An 18,008-nucleotide genomic window follows, 5' to 3' on the forward strand; every position below is an offset into this window, starting at 1 on the left:
AGGGTCCAGAGTCCCCCCTGCACAGTGCTTCATGCCCCAGGGCCTGAGTTTCTGGTGTGTACTCTTGACTCTGGGACTCTTGCTCTCTGGGGCTCAGGCCTCTGGAGCACCCCTTCTTCTCCAGAGCTATGCCAGTTCTGTGCCCTGCTCCCAGGATCAGAGTCACAGCTACGTCCCTGCCCCACGAGAGCAAGCTGCTGTGGCGAACCTCAGCATCACAGACCCTAATTTTGTGGCCAATCTGCATCTACTCAGATCTCATAGAGTAAATGTGCAGCCCAAGTCCCAGGTGCTACAGTAGTTTCAAGAGACCCTGAGCTCAGCACACTGGCTCCACAGCCAATCCGAGCATGCACCCTGCAGCCCAGCACTGCTGTGACTGCCTGTGGGCCATGTCAGATCAGACACCAAGAAGGATCCCCTCAGTTAGGATTGCTCCCATTGTTGGGAAAACAAGAACTTGAGGACCCCAAAGTCCTTGCAACTGAGGATCCTAATAACTCATGCTGCCAGTACTGCTGCAACAAACTCTTAAAGCTTAAGCCACTTAGGCACCCAAAGTCATCAATGACACTGATTATAGTTAAAGAAGCTGCACAGAAACTACACCAGTGTGCCCACTCAGAATAAGAGCCACCATACCCTGCCCAATTGGTATATACAGGTGAAAGCCTTTCCCTATGAAAACCACTATGTAAAGTTTGGAAGAGGTGATTGTTCCACCAGATGTGCAGATATAAATGCTGGGTAGGACACACAAAATATAAAAAAGCAAGGAAATGTGACACCACAAAAGAAACACAGTAATCCTCCAGTAACTGACCCCAAAGAAATGAAAAGTTATAAACTGCCTAAAAAAGAATTCAAAATAATGATCTTAAGGAAACTCAGTGAGATACAAGAGAATACAGACAGACAATTCAACAAAACCAGGAATATGATTAGAGATCTGAATGAGAAACTCAACGGGGACAGAAATCATTTAAAAAGAACCAATCAAAACTCTTGAAGCTGAAGAATCCAATGAATGAAATTAAAAAAAAAAATAGAGCTTCAACAGCAGATTAGAAAAGTAGAAAAAGAATTTGTGACTTCAGAACAAGTTTTTGAAATCAGCCAGTCAGGAGAAAAAAAGGAAAAAGAATGAAAAAGAGTAAAGAAAGCCTATGGGACTTATGGGACACTATCTGGCAAATTTTCACATTATGAAAGCCACAGAAGCAGAAGAGACAGTAAAAGGGACAGAAAGCTTATTTAATAAAATAATCCACATATGTAATCCCAGCACTCTGGAAGGCCAAAATGAGAGGGTCACTTGAGGCCAGGAGTTCAGGACAAGCCAGGGCAACATAATGAGACCCTATCGCTACCAAAAACAAATGTGTTTTAGTTAGCCAGGCATGGTGGAACAATCTCTAACACCAGCTATTTTTGACAGGCTGAGGTGGGGAAGATCACTTGACCCAAGGAGTTCAAGGTTGCAGTGAGCTATGTCCATGACACTGCACCCCAGCTTGGGCAACAGGGCAAGACTCTGTCTCTAAAAAAAATTTTTTTAATAAATCAAATTTGCTGAAAACTTCCCAAGTCTTAGTTGAAATACTGATATCCAGATCCAGGAAGCTCAAAAGTCCCCAAACAGGTTCAACCCAAAGACATCTTTACCAAGATGCATAATCACCAAACCATCAAAAGTAAAAGGCAAGGAGAAAATTCTAAAAACATCAAGAGAAAACTGACATGTCACATACAAGGGAATCTCCATTAGATAATCAGTAGACTTCTCAACAGAAATCTTACAGGTCAAGAGAAAATGGGATGATATATTCAGAGAGCTGAAAGAAAACAAGTGTCAGCCAAAAATACTATACCCAGCAAAGCTATTCTTCAGATATTAAGGTTATATAAAGATCTTCCCAGATAAGCAAAAGATGAGAGAATTCATCACCACTAGACCAGCCTTATAAGAAATGCTTACGAGTGCCACAACTGAAACCAAAGGGACAACAATTACTATCAAGAAAGTATGTGAAAGTATATAATTCACCAGTAGACAACTTCAAAATCAAAGTCAGAATACCACAGTGCTGTAATGGTGCTACATAAATCTTTCAATCTTCTAGTATAAACATAAAAAACCAAAATGGTCAAAAACAACAGCTATAATTCGAAGTTAAGGAACACACAAAAGATAAAAAAGTAAATTAAGGCAACAAAAATATAAATGAAGAATAGGGAAAATATCTAGAGTACTTTTATGTGAGTAAAGTTAAGCTGTTATCAGCTTGAAATAGTCTGCTTTAACTACAAGATTCTTAAAGTTAGCCCAATGGTAACCACACAAAAAAATATAGTGAATATGCAAATTAGAAAGAGAAATGAAATAAACCTAGGTAAATAACAAGAGGAAGAAAGGAACAAAGGATCTACAAAACAAACAGAAAACAATTAACAAAATGGCAGGAGAAAAGTCCTTTCCTAGGATGAATGTAAATGGATTAAATTCCCTAAAAAAGATATATAATGGTTGAACTGATTTAAAAAAAAAAAAAAGATCCAACTATATATACTGTCTACAAGGAACTCACTTTAGCTTTAAGGATGCACACAAACTGAAAGTAAAGGAATGAAAAATATATTCCATGCAAATGATAACCAAAAAAGAGCAGAGGTGGGTATACATACAGCAGATAAAACAGACGTCAAGTCAAAAACTTTCAGAAAAGACAAAGAGGGTCAGTATTTAATGGCAAAAAAGTCCATTCATCAAGAGAACATAATAATTGTAAATATGTATGTGCACAACATTGGAGGAACTAAATATATGAAGCAAATATTAATAGACAGGAAGGGATGAAACAGCAATACAATAATAAACATCTATAGAATGTTCCATCCAACAACAGCAAAATACACATTCTTCTCTAGTGCACATGAAACATTCTCCAGGATAGACCACATGTTAGGCTGCAAAACAAGTCCTAACAAATTTAATAACATTAAAATCACATCGTGTCATTTTGATCACAACAGTATCAAACTAGAAATCAACAACAGGAATAATTTTGGAAAATTCAAAAATGTGTGAAAATTACACAGGATGCTCCAGGGCAACCAATGGGTCAAAGAAGAAATCAAAAAGGAAATTTAAAAATATTCTGAAACAAATGACAGTGGAAACAAAACATACCAACACTTACATGATGCAGCAAAAGTAGGTCTAAGAGGGAAGTTTATAGCAATAAATATCCACATTAAAAAAAGAAATATTTCAAATAAATAACTAACATTATGTATCAAGGAAATAAAAAAAGAACAAAGAACACTGAAAATTAGCACTAGGAAGGAAAAAATACAGAAATAAATCAAATAGAAAAAACACAGGGGAAAATATCAATCAAACTGAGTTAGTTTTTTGAAAATCCAAACAAAATTGACAAATGCTTAGCTACACTAAGCAAAAAAAGATAGAAGACTTAAATAAAATCAGAAATAAAAGTAGAGACATTTCAACAGACACCAAAGAAATAAAAAGAATAATAAGCGACTACTATGAACAATTACATGCCAACAAACTGGATACCCTAGAGTAAGTGAATAAATTCCTAAAAAATATAACCAACCAAGATTAAAGCAGGAAGAATTAGAAAGCCTGTACAGGTCAATAACAAATAGAGACTGGAATATAAACTTAAAGTCTCCCAAGGGACTAAAAAGCCCAGAACTAGATGGCTTCACAGCTGACTTTTACCAACTTTCAAAAAAGAAATAATACCAGTATTTCTTAAACTCTTCCAAGGAAATAGAGCTAGAGGGAATGTGCCTAACACATTTTCAGAGGCCAACATCAGCTCATGCCTAATCCAGACAAAGATGCCACAAAAAAAAAAAAAAAAAAAAAAAAAAGAAAGGAAAAGAAAAGAAAACTACAGGCCAATCTCTCTGATGTAAAAAATATTAGTAAACCAAATTCAAATAGCCAAGATAGGAGAACCACCTAAGTGTACATCAACAGATGGCTGTTTATGTTACTATAAAGAAATACATGAGGCCCAGAGCTGAGCAGAACAGAAATCTACAGAACCCTCCACCCCAAATCAAGAGAATATATATTCTTCTCAGCACCATACAGCACTTATTCTAAAATTGACCACATAACTGGAAGTAAAACACTCCTCAGCAAATGTAAAAGAACAGAAATCACAACAAACTGCCTCTCAGACCACAGTGCAATCAAATTAGAACTCAGGATTAAGAAACTCACTGAAAACCGCACAACTACATGGAGACTGAACAACCTGCTCCTGAATGACTACTGGGTAAATAACGAAATGAAGGCAGAAATAAAGATGTTCTTTGAACAGTCCACGCTCATGGATAGGAAGAATCAATATTATGAAAATGGCCATACGGCCCGAGGTAATTTACAGATTCTATCTATAATTTATATATCAAGCTACCAATGACTTTCTTCAGAGAAAAAACTATTTGAAAGTTCATATGGAACCAAAAAAGAGCCCACATTGCCAAGACAGTCCTAAGCAAAAAGAACAAAACTAGAGGCATCCAGCTACCTGATTTCAAACTATACTACAAGGTTACGGTAACTAAAACAGCATGGTACTGGTATCAAAACAGAGATATAGACCAATGGAACAGAACAGAGGCCTCGGAAATACCACCACACAGCTACAACCATCTGATCTTTGACAAATCTGACAAAAACAAGAAATGGGGAAAGGATTCCCTGTTTAATAAATGGTGCTGGGAAAACTAACTAGCTATATGTAGAAAGCTGAAACTGCATCCCTTCCTTACACCGTATACAAAAATTAATTCAAGATGGATTAGAGACTTAAATGTTAGACCTAAAACCATAAAAATCCTAGAAGAAAACCTAGGCAATACCATCCAGGACATAGGCATGGGCATAGACTTTATGACTAAAACACCAAAAGCAATGGCAACAAAACCCAAAATAAACAAATGGGATCTAATTAAACTAAAGAGCCTCTGCACAGCAAAAGAAACTACCATCAGAGTGAACAGGCAACCTACAGAATGGGAGAAAATGTTTGCAATCTACCAATCTGACAAAGGGCTAATATCTGGAATCTACAAAGAACTTAAACAAATTTACAAGAAAAAAATCAAACAACCCCATCAAAAAGTGGGCAAAGGATATGAACAGACACTTCTCAAAAGAAGACATTTTTGCAGCCAACAAACACATGAAAAAATGCTTATCATCACTGGTCATCTGAGAAATGCAAATCAAAACCACAATGAGATACCATCTCATACCAGTTAGAATGGGGATCATTAAAAAGTCAGGAATCAACAGGTGCTGGAGAGGATGTGGAGAAATAGGAATACTTTCACACTGTTGCTGGGAGTGTAAACTAGTTCAACCATTGTGGAAGACAGTGTGACGATTCATCAAGGATCTAGAACTAGAAATACCATTTGACCCAGCCATCCCACTACTGGGTATATACCCAAAGGATTATAAATCATGCTACTATAAAGACACATGCACATGTATGTTTATTGCGGCACTATTCACAATTGCAAATACTTGGAACCAACCCAAATGTCCATCAATAATAGACTGGATAAAGAAAATGTAGCACATATATACCATGGAATACTATGCAGCCATAAAAGAGGATGAGTTCATGTCCTTTGTAGGGACATGGATGAAGCTGGAAACCATCATTCTGAGCAAGCTATCACAAGGACAGAAAACCAAACACTGCATGTTCTCACTCATAGGTGGGAACTGAACAATGAGAACACTTGGACACAGGGCGGGGAACATCACACACTGGGGCCTGTCGTGGGGTAGGGAGAGGGGGGAGGCATAGTATTAAGAGAAAAACCTAATGTAAATGATGAGTTAATGGGTGCAGCACACCAACATGACACATGTATACATATGTAACAAACCTGCACGTGGTGCACATGTACCCTAGAACTTAAAGTATGATAATAAAAAATAAAAAAGATGTTCTTTGAAACCAATGAGAACAAAGCTACAATTTACCAGAATCTCTGCGGCACATTTAAAGCAGTTTGTAGAGGGAAATGTATAGCACTAAATGCCCACAAGAGAAAGCAGGAAAGATCTAAAATCAACACCCTAACATCGCAATTAAAAGAACTAGAGAAGCAAGAGCAAACAAATTCAAAAGCTAGCAGAAGGCAAGAAATAACTAAGATCAGAGCAGAACTGAAGAAGATAGAGACACAAAAAATCTTCAAAAAATCAACGAATCCAGGAGCTGTTTTTTCTTTAAAGACAACAAAATAGATCGCTAGCAAGACTAATAAAGAAGAAAAGAGAGAAGAATCAAATAGATGAAATAAAAAATGATAAAGGGGATATCAACACCAATCCCACAGAAATAGAAATTACCATCAGAGAATACTATAAACACCTCTACTCAAATAAACTAGAAAATCTAGAAGAAATAGATAAATTCCTGGACACATACACCCTCCCAAGACTAAACCAGGAAGAAGTTGAATCTCTGAATAGACCAATAACAGGTTCTGAAATTGAGGCAATAATTAATAGGCAATTAATCAATAAAAGTCCAGGACCAGACAGATTCACAGCTGAATTCTACTGGAGGTACAAACAGGAGCTAGTACCATTTCTTCTGAAACCATTCCAATCAATAGAAAAAGAGGGAATACTCGCTAACTCATTTTATGAGGCCAGCATCATCCTGATACCAAAGCCTGGCAGAGACACAACAAAAAAAAGAGACTTTCAGGCCAGTATCCCTGATGAACGTTGATGCAAAAATCCTCAATAAAATACTGGCAAATGGAATCCAGCAGCACATCAAAAAGTTTATCCACCATGATCAAGTTAGCTTCATCCCTGGGATGTAAGGCTGGTTCAACATATGCAAATCAATAAATGTAATCCATCACATAAACAGAGCCAACGACAAAAACCACATGATTATCTCAATAGAGGCAGAAAAGGCCTTAGACGAAATTCAACTAACTTTCATGCTAAAAACTCTCAATAAACTAGGTATTGTTGAAACGTATCTCAAAATAACAAGAGCTATTTATGACAAACCCACAGCCAGTATCATACTGAATGGGCAAAAACTGGAAGCATTCCCTTTGAAAACTGGCACAAGACAAGGATGCCCTCTCTCACCACTCCTATTCAACATAGTTATTGGAAGCTCTGGCCAGGGCAAAGAGGCAAGAGAAAGAAATAAAGCGTATTCAAATAGGAAGAGAGGAAGTCAAACTGTCTTTGCTTGCAGATGACATGATTGTATATTTAGAAAACCCCATCTTCTCAGCCCAAAATCTCCTTAAGCTGATAAGCAACTTCAGCAAAGTCTCAGGATACAAAACCAATGTGCAAAAATCACAAGCATTCCTATACACCAAGAACAGACAAATAGAGAGCCAAATCATGAGTGAACTCCCATTCACAGTTACTACAAAGAGAATAAAACACCTAAGAATCCAACTTACAAGGGATGTGAAGGAACTCTTTAAGGAGAACTACAAACCACTACTCAACAAAATAAAAGAGGACACAAACAAATGGAAGAACATTCCATGCTCATGGATAGGCAGAATCAATATCATGAAAATGGCCATACTGCCCAAGGTAATTTATAGATTCAATGCTATCCCCATCAAGCTACCACTGACTTTCTTCACAGAGTTGGAAAAAACTACTTTAAAGTTTATATGGAACCAAAAAAAAGGGCCTGTATAGCCAAGACAATCTTAAGCAAAAAGAACAAAGCTGGAGGCATCAAGCTACCTGACTTCAAACTATACTATAAGGCTACAGTATGGTACCGGTACCAAAACAGAGTCATAGACCAATGGAACAGAACAGAGGCCTCAGAAATAACACCACACAGCTACTACCATCTGATCTTTGACAAACCTGACAAAAAAAAGCAATGGGGAAAGAATTCCCTATTTAATAAATGGTGCTGGGAAAATTGGCTAGCCATAAGTAGAAAGCTGAAACTGCATCCCTTCCTTACATCTTATACAAAAATTAATTCAAGATGGATTAAAGACTGAAATGTTAGACCTAAAACCGTAAAAACCCAAGAAGAAAACCTAGGCAATATCATCCAGGACACAGGCATGGGCAAAGACTTCATGACTAAAACACCAAAAGCAATGGCAACAAAACCCAAAATAAACAAATGGGATCTAATTAAACTAAAGAGCCTCTGCACAGCAAAAGGAACTACCATCAGAGTGAACAGGCAACCTACAGAATAGGAGAAAATGTTTGCAATCTACCAATCTGACAAAGGGCTAATATCTGGAATCTACAAAGAACTTAAACAATTGTACAAGAAAAAAGCAAACAACCACATCAAAAAGTGGACAAAGGATATGAACAGACACTTCTCAAAAGAAGACATTTAGGCAGCAAATAGACATATGAAAAAATGCTCATTATCACTGGTCATCAGAGAAATGCAAATCAAAACCACAATGAGATACCATCTCACGCCACTTAGAACGGCGATCATTAAGAATTCAGGAAACAACAGATGCTGGAGAGGATGTGGAGAAATAGGAACACTTTTACACTGTTGCTGGGAATGTAAACTAGTTCAACCACTGTGGAAGACAGTGTGGCGATTCCTCAAGGATCTAGAACTAGAAATACCATTTGACCCAGCCATCCCATTACTGGGTATATACCCAAAGGATTATAAATCATGCTACTATAAAGATACATGCACACATTTGTTTATTGCAGCACTATTCACAATAGCAAAGACTTGGAACCAACCCAAATATCCATCAATAATAGACTGGATAAAGAAAATGTGACACATATACACCATGGAATTCTATGCCGCCATAAAAAAGGATGAGTTCATGTCCTTTACAGGGTCATGGATGAAGCTGTAAGTCATCATTTTCAGCAAACTATCACGAGAACAGAAAACCAAACACTGCATGTTCTCACTCATAAGTGGAAGTTGAACAATGAGAACACACGGACACAGGGAGGGAAGCTTCACACACTGGGGCCTGTTGGGGTTGGGCGGCTGGGGGAGAGATAGCGTTAGGAGAAATACCTAATGTAAATGACAAGTTGATAGGTGCAGCAAACCAACATGGCACATGTATACCTATGTAACAAACCTATATGTTGTGCACATGTACCCTAGAACTTAAAAGTATAATATCAATAATTTAAAAAAAAGAAATACATGAGACTTGGCAATTTATAAAGAAAAGTGGCTTAATTGGCTCACAGTTCTGGAGGAGGTAAAAGCGTGGCACCAAAATCTGCACAGCTTCTAGTGAGAGCCTAAGGAAACTTACAACCATGGCAGAAGACAAAAAGGGAGCACACCACATGGTGAGACTGGGAACAAGAGAACAAGGAGGGAAAGGAACCAGACTTTTAAACAACTAGATCTTGTGAGAACTCAGTGAACAAGAACTCACTTATCACAAGAGGATTGTGCTAAATCATTCATGAGGGATCCGCCCTCGTGATCCAATCACCTCCCACCAGCCCCCACCTCCAACATTGGGAATCACATTTCAACATGAGAGCTGGAGGAGACAAACACCAAACCATATCAACGGATGAATGGATAAAGAAACTGTGATATATACAGGTTGAGCATCCCTAATCCAAAAATCTGAAATTCTAAATCTTCTAAAATACAAAACTTTAGGAGTACCAACATGATCAAAAGAAATACTCATTGGAACATTTTGGTCTTCAGGTTTTTGAATTTGGGACACTCAACCAAGTAAGTATACAATACAAATATTCCAAAATCCAAAAATATCTGAAATCCACAACACTTCTGGTCCCAACCACTTCAAATAAGAGATAGTCACCTTGTATATACAATGGAATACTATTTAGCCTTATAAAGGGAGATCCTGCCATTTGCCACAACATGGATGAATCTAGAGGACACTATGCTGAATGAAATAAATCAGACACAGAAAGAAAATTACTGCATGATCTCACTTATACATGGGATCTCGGGGAAAGAAAAGTCAAATATACAAGGACAGAGAATAAAACAGCAATTACCAATGGGCAGGGTTGGGGGAGGAAATGCGAAATACAGGTCAATGGATACAAAGGAGCACACATGTAGGATGAACAAGTCTAAAGATCTAATGTATAACACAAGGACTACAGCTAATTATAGTGTAATGTATTCAGGATTTTTGTTAAATGGGTAGACTGTGGCTGCTCTTGCTGCATACATAAAAAATGAGAAACTATGTGAGATGATGGATATGAAGCAGTACAACGTTCTCAGTAGTCTACGAAAAATTGAAAATATAATTGCTGGTACAACCAGTGAAAATAATAATTCAAAGAGGTATAGCTAATAAGCCAACAAGTAAATTAAAGTGGAATTCCTACAAATATTATCTTGGAATCAAGAGAAGGCAAAAAGAAGGACTAGAGGAAACAATAAATAATAAAATCATAGACTTAAATGCAACCATATCCATAATTACGTTATCTGAATACAACTTATATATAGTCATATATTTTATTACCCCAAGTTACAAATTAATTGGACTAAACCCTCCAATTAAAAGGTAGAGATTGCAACAGCCTCCCATAGTACTAGGATTACAGACATGAGCCACTGTACCCGGCCTCTTTCTATTACTTATTTATTTATTTTTTAAGTGAACTGTAAAACAGCCTCAGTCAGATCCTTCAGGAAATATTCCAGAAGAAGGCACTGTTATTATAGGAGATGAAAGCTCCATGTGCGTTATTGCCCCTAAGACCTTCAAGTGGGACAAGATGTGGAGGTGGAAGATGATGATATGGATGATCCTGACCCTGTGTAGGCCGAGGCTAATGTGTGTGTTTGTGTCTTCGTTTTTAACAAAAAAAATTTAAACAGTAAAAAACAAATAAATCTTAAAAATAGAAAAACACTTATAGAATAAGAATACAAAGAAAGAAAATATTTTTTTACAACTGTATAATGTGTTTGTGTTTAAGCTAAGTGTTACTATGAAAGCTTTAAAAAGTTTTTAAAAATTTAAAGTTTCTCAAGTAAAAATATTACAGTTAGGTAGAAGGAATAAGATCTAGTATTTGGTAGCATAATAGTACAATATAGTTAGCAATAATTTACTGTACGTTTCAAAATAACTAAAAGAGTGGAATCAGAATGTTCCCAATACAAAGAAATGATAAATGCTTGAAGTGATGGATATCCCAATTACCCTGATGTCATTACACACTGTATGCCTGGTTGAAAATATCACATGTACCCCATAAATATGTACAATTATGTATCCATAATACTTAAAAATAAAAAATTTTAAAAATAAAGGGAATTTTAAAAAAAAGTTACAGTAAGATAAGGTTTATTATGAAAGAAAAAATTTTTCTATACATTTAGTGTTGCCTAAGTGTACAGTGTTTATAAAGTCTACAGTAGTGTATACTAATGTCCTAGGTCTTCACTTACCATTTGCTCAATGGCTCACAGAGAGCAACTTCCAGTCCTGCCACCTTCATTCTTGGTAAGTACCCTATACAGGTGTATCATTTTTTATCTTTCAGACCATATTTTTACCACACCTTTTCTGTTTAGATATGTTTAGATACACAAATACCTACCACTATGTTACAATTGTCGATAGTATTCACTACGGTAACATGCTGTAAAGGTTTGTAGCCTAAGAGAAATGGGCTATACCATATAGCCTAGGTGTGTAGTAGGCTATACCATATAGGTTTGTGTAAGTACACCTGATAACATTCACACAACGATGAAATGTTCTTAGAACATATCTCCATTGTTAAGCAACACATGACCATATACATAAACACAAACCATCATAATGAACCAATGATCTATCTCACTTGACCCAGTTGTTGATAATTCATACAGTCATCTAGTATGTATTATCTACTATGTGCTAGGTGCTTGGGACACAAGAGCATTCAAAAGAGACAAAAATCTCTGCCCCTGGCATTTTATATTCTTTGAAAGGTGGGGAGAGGAGCCAAGGGGAGGAGAGAATAAATATAACGATTAAGTAAATTATATAACACGTTAGAAGATGATAAATGTTGTAGAAAAAAGTAAAATAGAAGGAGGTGTTGCAATTTTAAGCAGGGTAGTCCTCACTGAGAAGGAAGCATTGAGAAAATACTTTGAGCAAAGTAGGTAACGGAGCTAGCGATCTAAGAAAAATCATTCTAGGTAGTGATAAAAGCTAGTGCTAAACCAGACCACACTTGACTTGCTCAAGCATGGAGTAAAGTGAGCAAGGGAGATAATACCAAGAGATGAAATCAAAGCAAACTGGAAAGGAGGAAAGGCACATTTGGAGGGCCTTATAGGCCACTTGGAGGAGTCAATGCAAGGTTTCTGAACAAAGTAGAAACATAATTTCATTTTGGTTATAAAAGCCCAAAAAAATGTTTTACGGAAGGTGTTTCAAGGCATATAATCAAAATGAGAAAAATCTCCCCTGAATATCAAGAATATCTTATTTATAACTTATCATTAATCAAAGCCTCCTTTGTTCTATTTCTAAACTACTTCATTCAAACTTAAAGGGGTATTTTCCAAGTTAAATATCCTGAAATTTGTTAGTTCACACAAATGTACTTCATCACTTGTACTGCCTTTTGACCTTTTTTTTGAGACAGAGTCTCGATCTGTCACCCAGGCTGGAATGCAGTGGTACGATCTCAGCTCACTACAACCTCCACCTCCCAGGTTCAAGTGATTCTCGTGCCTCAGCCTCCTGAGTAGCTGGGATTATATACCCATTATAGCTGGGTATATGCCATCATGCCCAGTAAGTTTTTGTATTTTTAGTAGAGACGGAGTTTCACCATGTTGCCCAGGTTGGTGTCGAACTCCTGAGCTCAGGCGATCCGTCTGCCTTGGCCTCCCAAAGTGCTAGGATTACAGGCATGTGCCACTGTGCCCGGCCCTCAATCTTCATTTTTAATTCATTATAATCTATTTTTAATCCAATTTAAATTAGAAAATGAGCTTATTTTTACATGAAGTCTTTCCTCACCTTGCTTCTTATAGCCACCATTCTCTAAGTCTTTTCCTTCTTGAATTATGGGAACAGTAACTATATTTCGCTACTTCATTTTTAGGTACATCAGAAACGTATCTGTGACTTATTTAAGACTGAGTCTGGGCCAGGCGTAGTGGTGAAACCCCATCTCTACTAAAAACACAAAATTTAGCTGGGCGTAGTGGGGCACGCCCGTAATCCCAGCTACTTAGGAGGCTGAGGCAGGAGAACTGCCTGAACCTGGGAGGCGGAGGTTGCAAAGCCAAGACCACACCATTGCACTCTGGCCTGGCGTGTGAAACTCCGACTCAAAAAAAAAAAGACTGAGTCCAGCCAGGCACAGTGGTTCATGCCTGTAATCCCTGACCCTTGGGAGGCCAAGGAAGGAAGATCACTTGAGGCAAAAGTTAAGACCAGCCTGGGCAACATAGCAAGACCCCATCTCTACAAAAATAAAAATACTGGCTGGGTGTGGTGCTTCACATCTGTAATCCCAGCACTTTTGGAGGCCAAGGCACAAGGATCGCTTGAGCCCAGAAATTCAAGACCAGCCGAGGCAACATAGTGAGATGAGACCCTTTATCCTAATTTTAAAAAGTAGCAAGGCATGGTGGCAGATGCCTGTAGTCCCAACTACTCAGGAGGCTGAGGTGGAAGGATCACTTGAACCTAAGAGATCAAGACTGCAGTGACATACCACTGCACTTCAGCCTGGGTGACAGAATAAGACCCTGTCTCAAAAAAAAAAAAAAAAATACAAATACAAAAATTAGCCAGGCATGATAGCACACACCTGTAGTCCCAACTAGTAATACTTGGGAGGCTGAAGTGGGAGGATTGCTGGAGCCTAAGAGGTCTAGGCTGCAGTGAGCTATGACTACATGATTGCACTTCAGCCTGAACAACAGAAAGAGAATCTGTCTCTTTAAAAAATTAATAAATAAGACTAAGTCAGTGTCTTCAGAGAACAGATTATCTTAAATAGATGCAAAAGGCAGTTTGTATCACACAATGGGTTATTTCTATAATCTTTCTCTTATTTTTATCTGTAATTAAGCCCAACTGACATTTTTTAAAGCCACTCAAAGGACTTTATAATGTATTGATTTGAGCCCATAAACTTGACATTTTACTATCAGAACTATGTATATAGCCTGAAATCTGGATGATGTCATAGTCATTAATGAAAATGCCAAGAGCCTATCACCTATTCATTTGCATCCAGAGAAGTCTATTCCTACATAGCTTTCACTTCATAAATATATACTCTTCCCACAATTCTACTATCATCTAGAGGTTTTTGTTTGGTTTTGTTTTCTAAAGAGAGAAACCCACAGAGAAGGAAAACATATATTTTAAACTACATTTGAGAAAGCAGACTTTTTAAAAGAATAAAATTTGCTAGTTCTCTTCCCATTATCATTACTATTTATTTTTTCAGCTATATTCCACCCACATTTAAAGTCCCTAAAATGTTCTTAAAAAGAAATTTGGTGGCCTGGCGCGGTGGCTCACACCTGTAATCCCAGCACTTTGGGATTTGGCTGAGACGGGCGGATCACGAGGTCAGGAGATCGAGACCATCCTGGCTAACATGGTGAAACCCTCTCTACTAAAAATACAAAAAAATTAGCCAGGCGCAGTGGCGGGCGCCTGTAGTCCCAGCTACTCAGGAGGCTGAAGCAGGAAAACGGTGTGAACCCGGGAGGCGGAGCTTGCAGTGAGTGGAAATCGTGCCACTACACTCCAGCCTGGGCGACAGAACGACTCCATCTCAAAAAAAAAAAAAAAAAAAAAAAAGAAATGTGGTAAGATCTAAGGATAAACATCTAGGTCTCAGTATAATTTATACCAACTTACTATGACATCTTCAGCCATTCATCACCTTCTGGTTTCCAATCTCCTTTTACCAACCTCTCAAAATTCGTTATAATGGTACCACCTGCACCTAAAAATATGAAAATAAAACAAAAATATTTAGCCAAATTTTCTTGAAAAACATATTTAAAGGGAGCCATAATTCTATCACCTGATAAAAAAAATTCCAAGAGGATTCCCAAAATATAATTCTTGGGAAGAAGAAAAAAGTTGCCTTGCATATTTAGGGTACTAAAACAACTGCAATTCTTCTCTTTCACCAGCATGGCAACTGTCTATTGTACTGTAATTAAGGTCAAAACTGGGGCCTTGGGCACAAAGATATGGTTAGAGGTTTGTTTCAGAACTGAAAAACAAAATCCTCTGCTTTATACATTTCCTTTCCTGATATGACCAGTTTTAGGTGCAGTATATTGTAAAAAGAAGTTAGAGAGTTGTGTTCAATTCCTACATACAAAACAAAAAGGCAAGTGATGCAAAGTTCAGTGATTATGAACCCACAGTCAATCATATTTACTATTTCTAGTAATTCTGAATGAAAAAAACACAGAAAAGACAGAGCAGTATTTTTTGTTCACATGTACCACATAATTTCTTATGTAAACTTATTTTATTTACAGTGGCACTATACTTTAATTAACTATAAATCTTTCTGGTTCTGGGGATCTGAAACCAATCATAAAAATTTTCTATCATAAGATGGTCTCAAAATAATGGCTTATGACTAGTACCAGTTTTGAATTTACTAGCCAACAGAAACAAGGTTTTTACCTTCCAAAAAGTCTCTGTTATTAAACTATGTGATCCATTAATGTAACTAGAGAACTGTTCAGTAATGGTATTAATAATACACCAATAAGAGAATATTTATGAACACATATTGTTAATATTACCTCGGGCCCATCCAATAGCTATCATGACTATCCAGCCATTTTTGTAATAGCTATTAGCATGTGTGACTCCACCTACTATTTTCCAAGTTCTGGTCACTTCCTTCATTCCTGAAGCCAGCAGTTGAACAGGTAGATATGAATAGCCCTGGGAAACTAGGTCATACGGGCAAAAAAATGTAATATACCTGAAAATAAAATGTACACATTTTAATATATAAATGGAATCAGAAGAACAGAAATTAAAATCCAACCTAACAGCAGTAACAATTTGGCAAAATACAACAAATGAAATTTTCCATATAAACATTTAACTTGATTTCAATAAAAGCACAACTTGGGTAGGGAGTCAATTTTTTAAATCACATGAAACATATGTCATCTGCCAAAAAGTCATGATCAGAGGCAAATGTAAATTGTGGACTTCTGAATACTTTATAGATATATGAAATATTTAGTGAGTTCTTAATTTGTGCCTATATTGTTCTAGAAGCTAAGTGCTGAATCCAGTAACAAAACAAATGTATAATCATTTCCAGGGGTAGGGACTCCTACACAGTGTCTTTGTCCTCTGGGAAAATGAATTAGAGAAAGGGCCCTTTGGTAACAGCAAGGGCTACATTTCAATCCCAACTAACATATTCACCTGTGCCCCACTGTGCAGGACATAAACTACAATCTATACAAAGGTACATGATGGCTCACAAGAAGGCAGATTAATATTAAGGAAAAATACATTTCTATACAACTGAAAGAATATGAAGCTTGTTCTTTAATTTAGTTCACTAAGCTTAAGTTTTAACAAAATTAAATTGTGATTAAAAATAATTCATCCCATCTCTGGTAAATTATTTTTTTAAACTTCATTTGTTCTAAGCATCTGTTCAAATACTAGCAGTAAGATCTATCGGAAAACATACTGCTTTTTTCTTGCCATTCTCCAAGTACTCTGGCAGACAATTTTGTGCTTAAAGTAGAACATATCTTCTTTCTAATGGGATGAATAAAAGACATGGCATAAAAGAATATCATATCTCTTTTAAAAGAAGCTATTAATCCTATTGTAATGCATGATTTATAAAGTCAGAATTCTTCAATGTTCATGAAATATGGAATGCTTGCCAAAATACTGCTTCAGCGACTAAATAAAAAGATACAATAGTCTGTTTAGCCTAAAGCACCCTTTCTTCTTCATCTCCACTTACCAATTCCTTCCTATTCTTCAAGGTGCCACTCAAATATTACCATAGGCATTGACTTTGGGATTCTTGTTTTATTTCATCATCTCAGCTGAGACCACATTCTGATGGCTCTGTAAAACTAAACCAATTGGTTCCTATGCCTAAAAATAGCTCTTTGTACATTTTTCTTTATAGTATAAAATAAAGGCTATAATGCTCATAATGAACGATAGTAGTTCTCAGATGACAGGAATCATTCATGTTACCCTCTAACCTAAAACTCAGCATGATGAAAAGTAGCCCTGAATTAAATCATTTATTAGCAATCAATCTAGAGACAAAATACAAAATATAGCAAATCAAAGCATTAGTTGATAATTAAAAAGTTTGAGAAAAAAGAATAAACTATCTGAGAGTAGTAAAAAGATTTCTGAAAACCATTTGTATGGCTTTAAAATTTTACATGTTCATATAAGAATTTTAAAAACAACCAGTATGATTTAAAATTTTTACACATTCATAGAAAATTTGAAAGTCTCTGTATACTTCTCTTTGAATATAGAACTAATTTCTAAGAAGTTGGTTAGGTAATGGGGAAAGTATACACATTTAATTTTTAAATGTATTTTTAATAAAACAAAAATATTTTTGTATCTATTACAGATTACATTAAGAAAGGGGGATTTGTTTTCACCTTAGCAGTAATTAGCACCCAAAAGTAAAATATTCAAAAAACAACCAAAAGAATATTACAAATGACCCATTTTCATTCCGTAAACTAAGCCTGACTTTAACGTGAGTTAAAAACTTATACTATTACAATAGGAATCTTGGACTTTTATATTCAACTATGTGACATCATAGCATAACACAAAAAAATTTGCAATTATTGCAACTCTTCTATTTAATCAGATCTTTCTAAAGCACAACTACAATAAGCTAACGTTTTAAATAAAAAATCTATTTTCATTTGAGA

The 18,008-nt window shown here is 36.5% G+C and overlaps 1 protein-coding gene across 2 annotated transcripts in view; it reads right to left on the bottom strand.

Annotated features, from left to right (window-relative positions):
* Positions 1–18,008, bottom strand: part of TMEM38B (transmembrane protein 38B) — a 90,626-nt gene that overhangs the window by 38,182 nt on the left and 34,436 nt on the right. For both annotated transcript variants that reach the window (XM_030920111.1, XM_030920112.1), the window contains 2 exons: positions 15,855–16,039; positions 14,944–15,031 (listed from right to left, as the gene is read on the bottom strand). In XM_030920111.1, coding sequence (XP_030775971.1) covers positions 14,944–15,031; positions 15,855–16,039 — 273 coding nt within the window. The remainder of the gene's footprint in view (positions 1–14,943; positions 15,032–15,854; positions 16,040–18,008) is intronic.

Source organism: Rhinopithecus roxellana, chromosome 16 (genome assembly GCF_007565055.1).
Source record: "Rhinopithecus roxellana isolate Shanxi Qingling chromosome 16, ASM756505v1, whole genome shotgun sequence".
NCBI lineage: Eukaryota > Metazoa > Chordata > Mammalia > Primates > Cercopithecidae > Rhinopithecus > Rhinopithecus roxellana.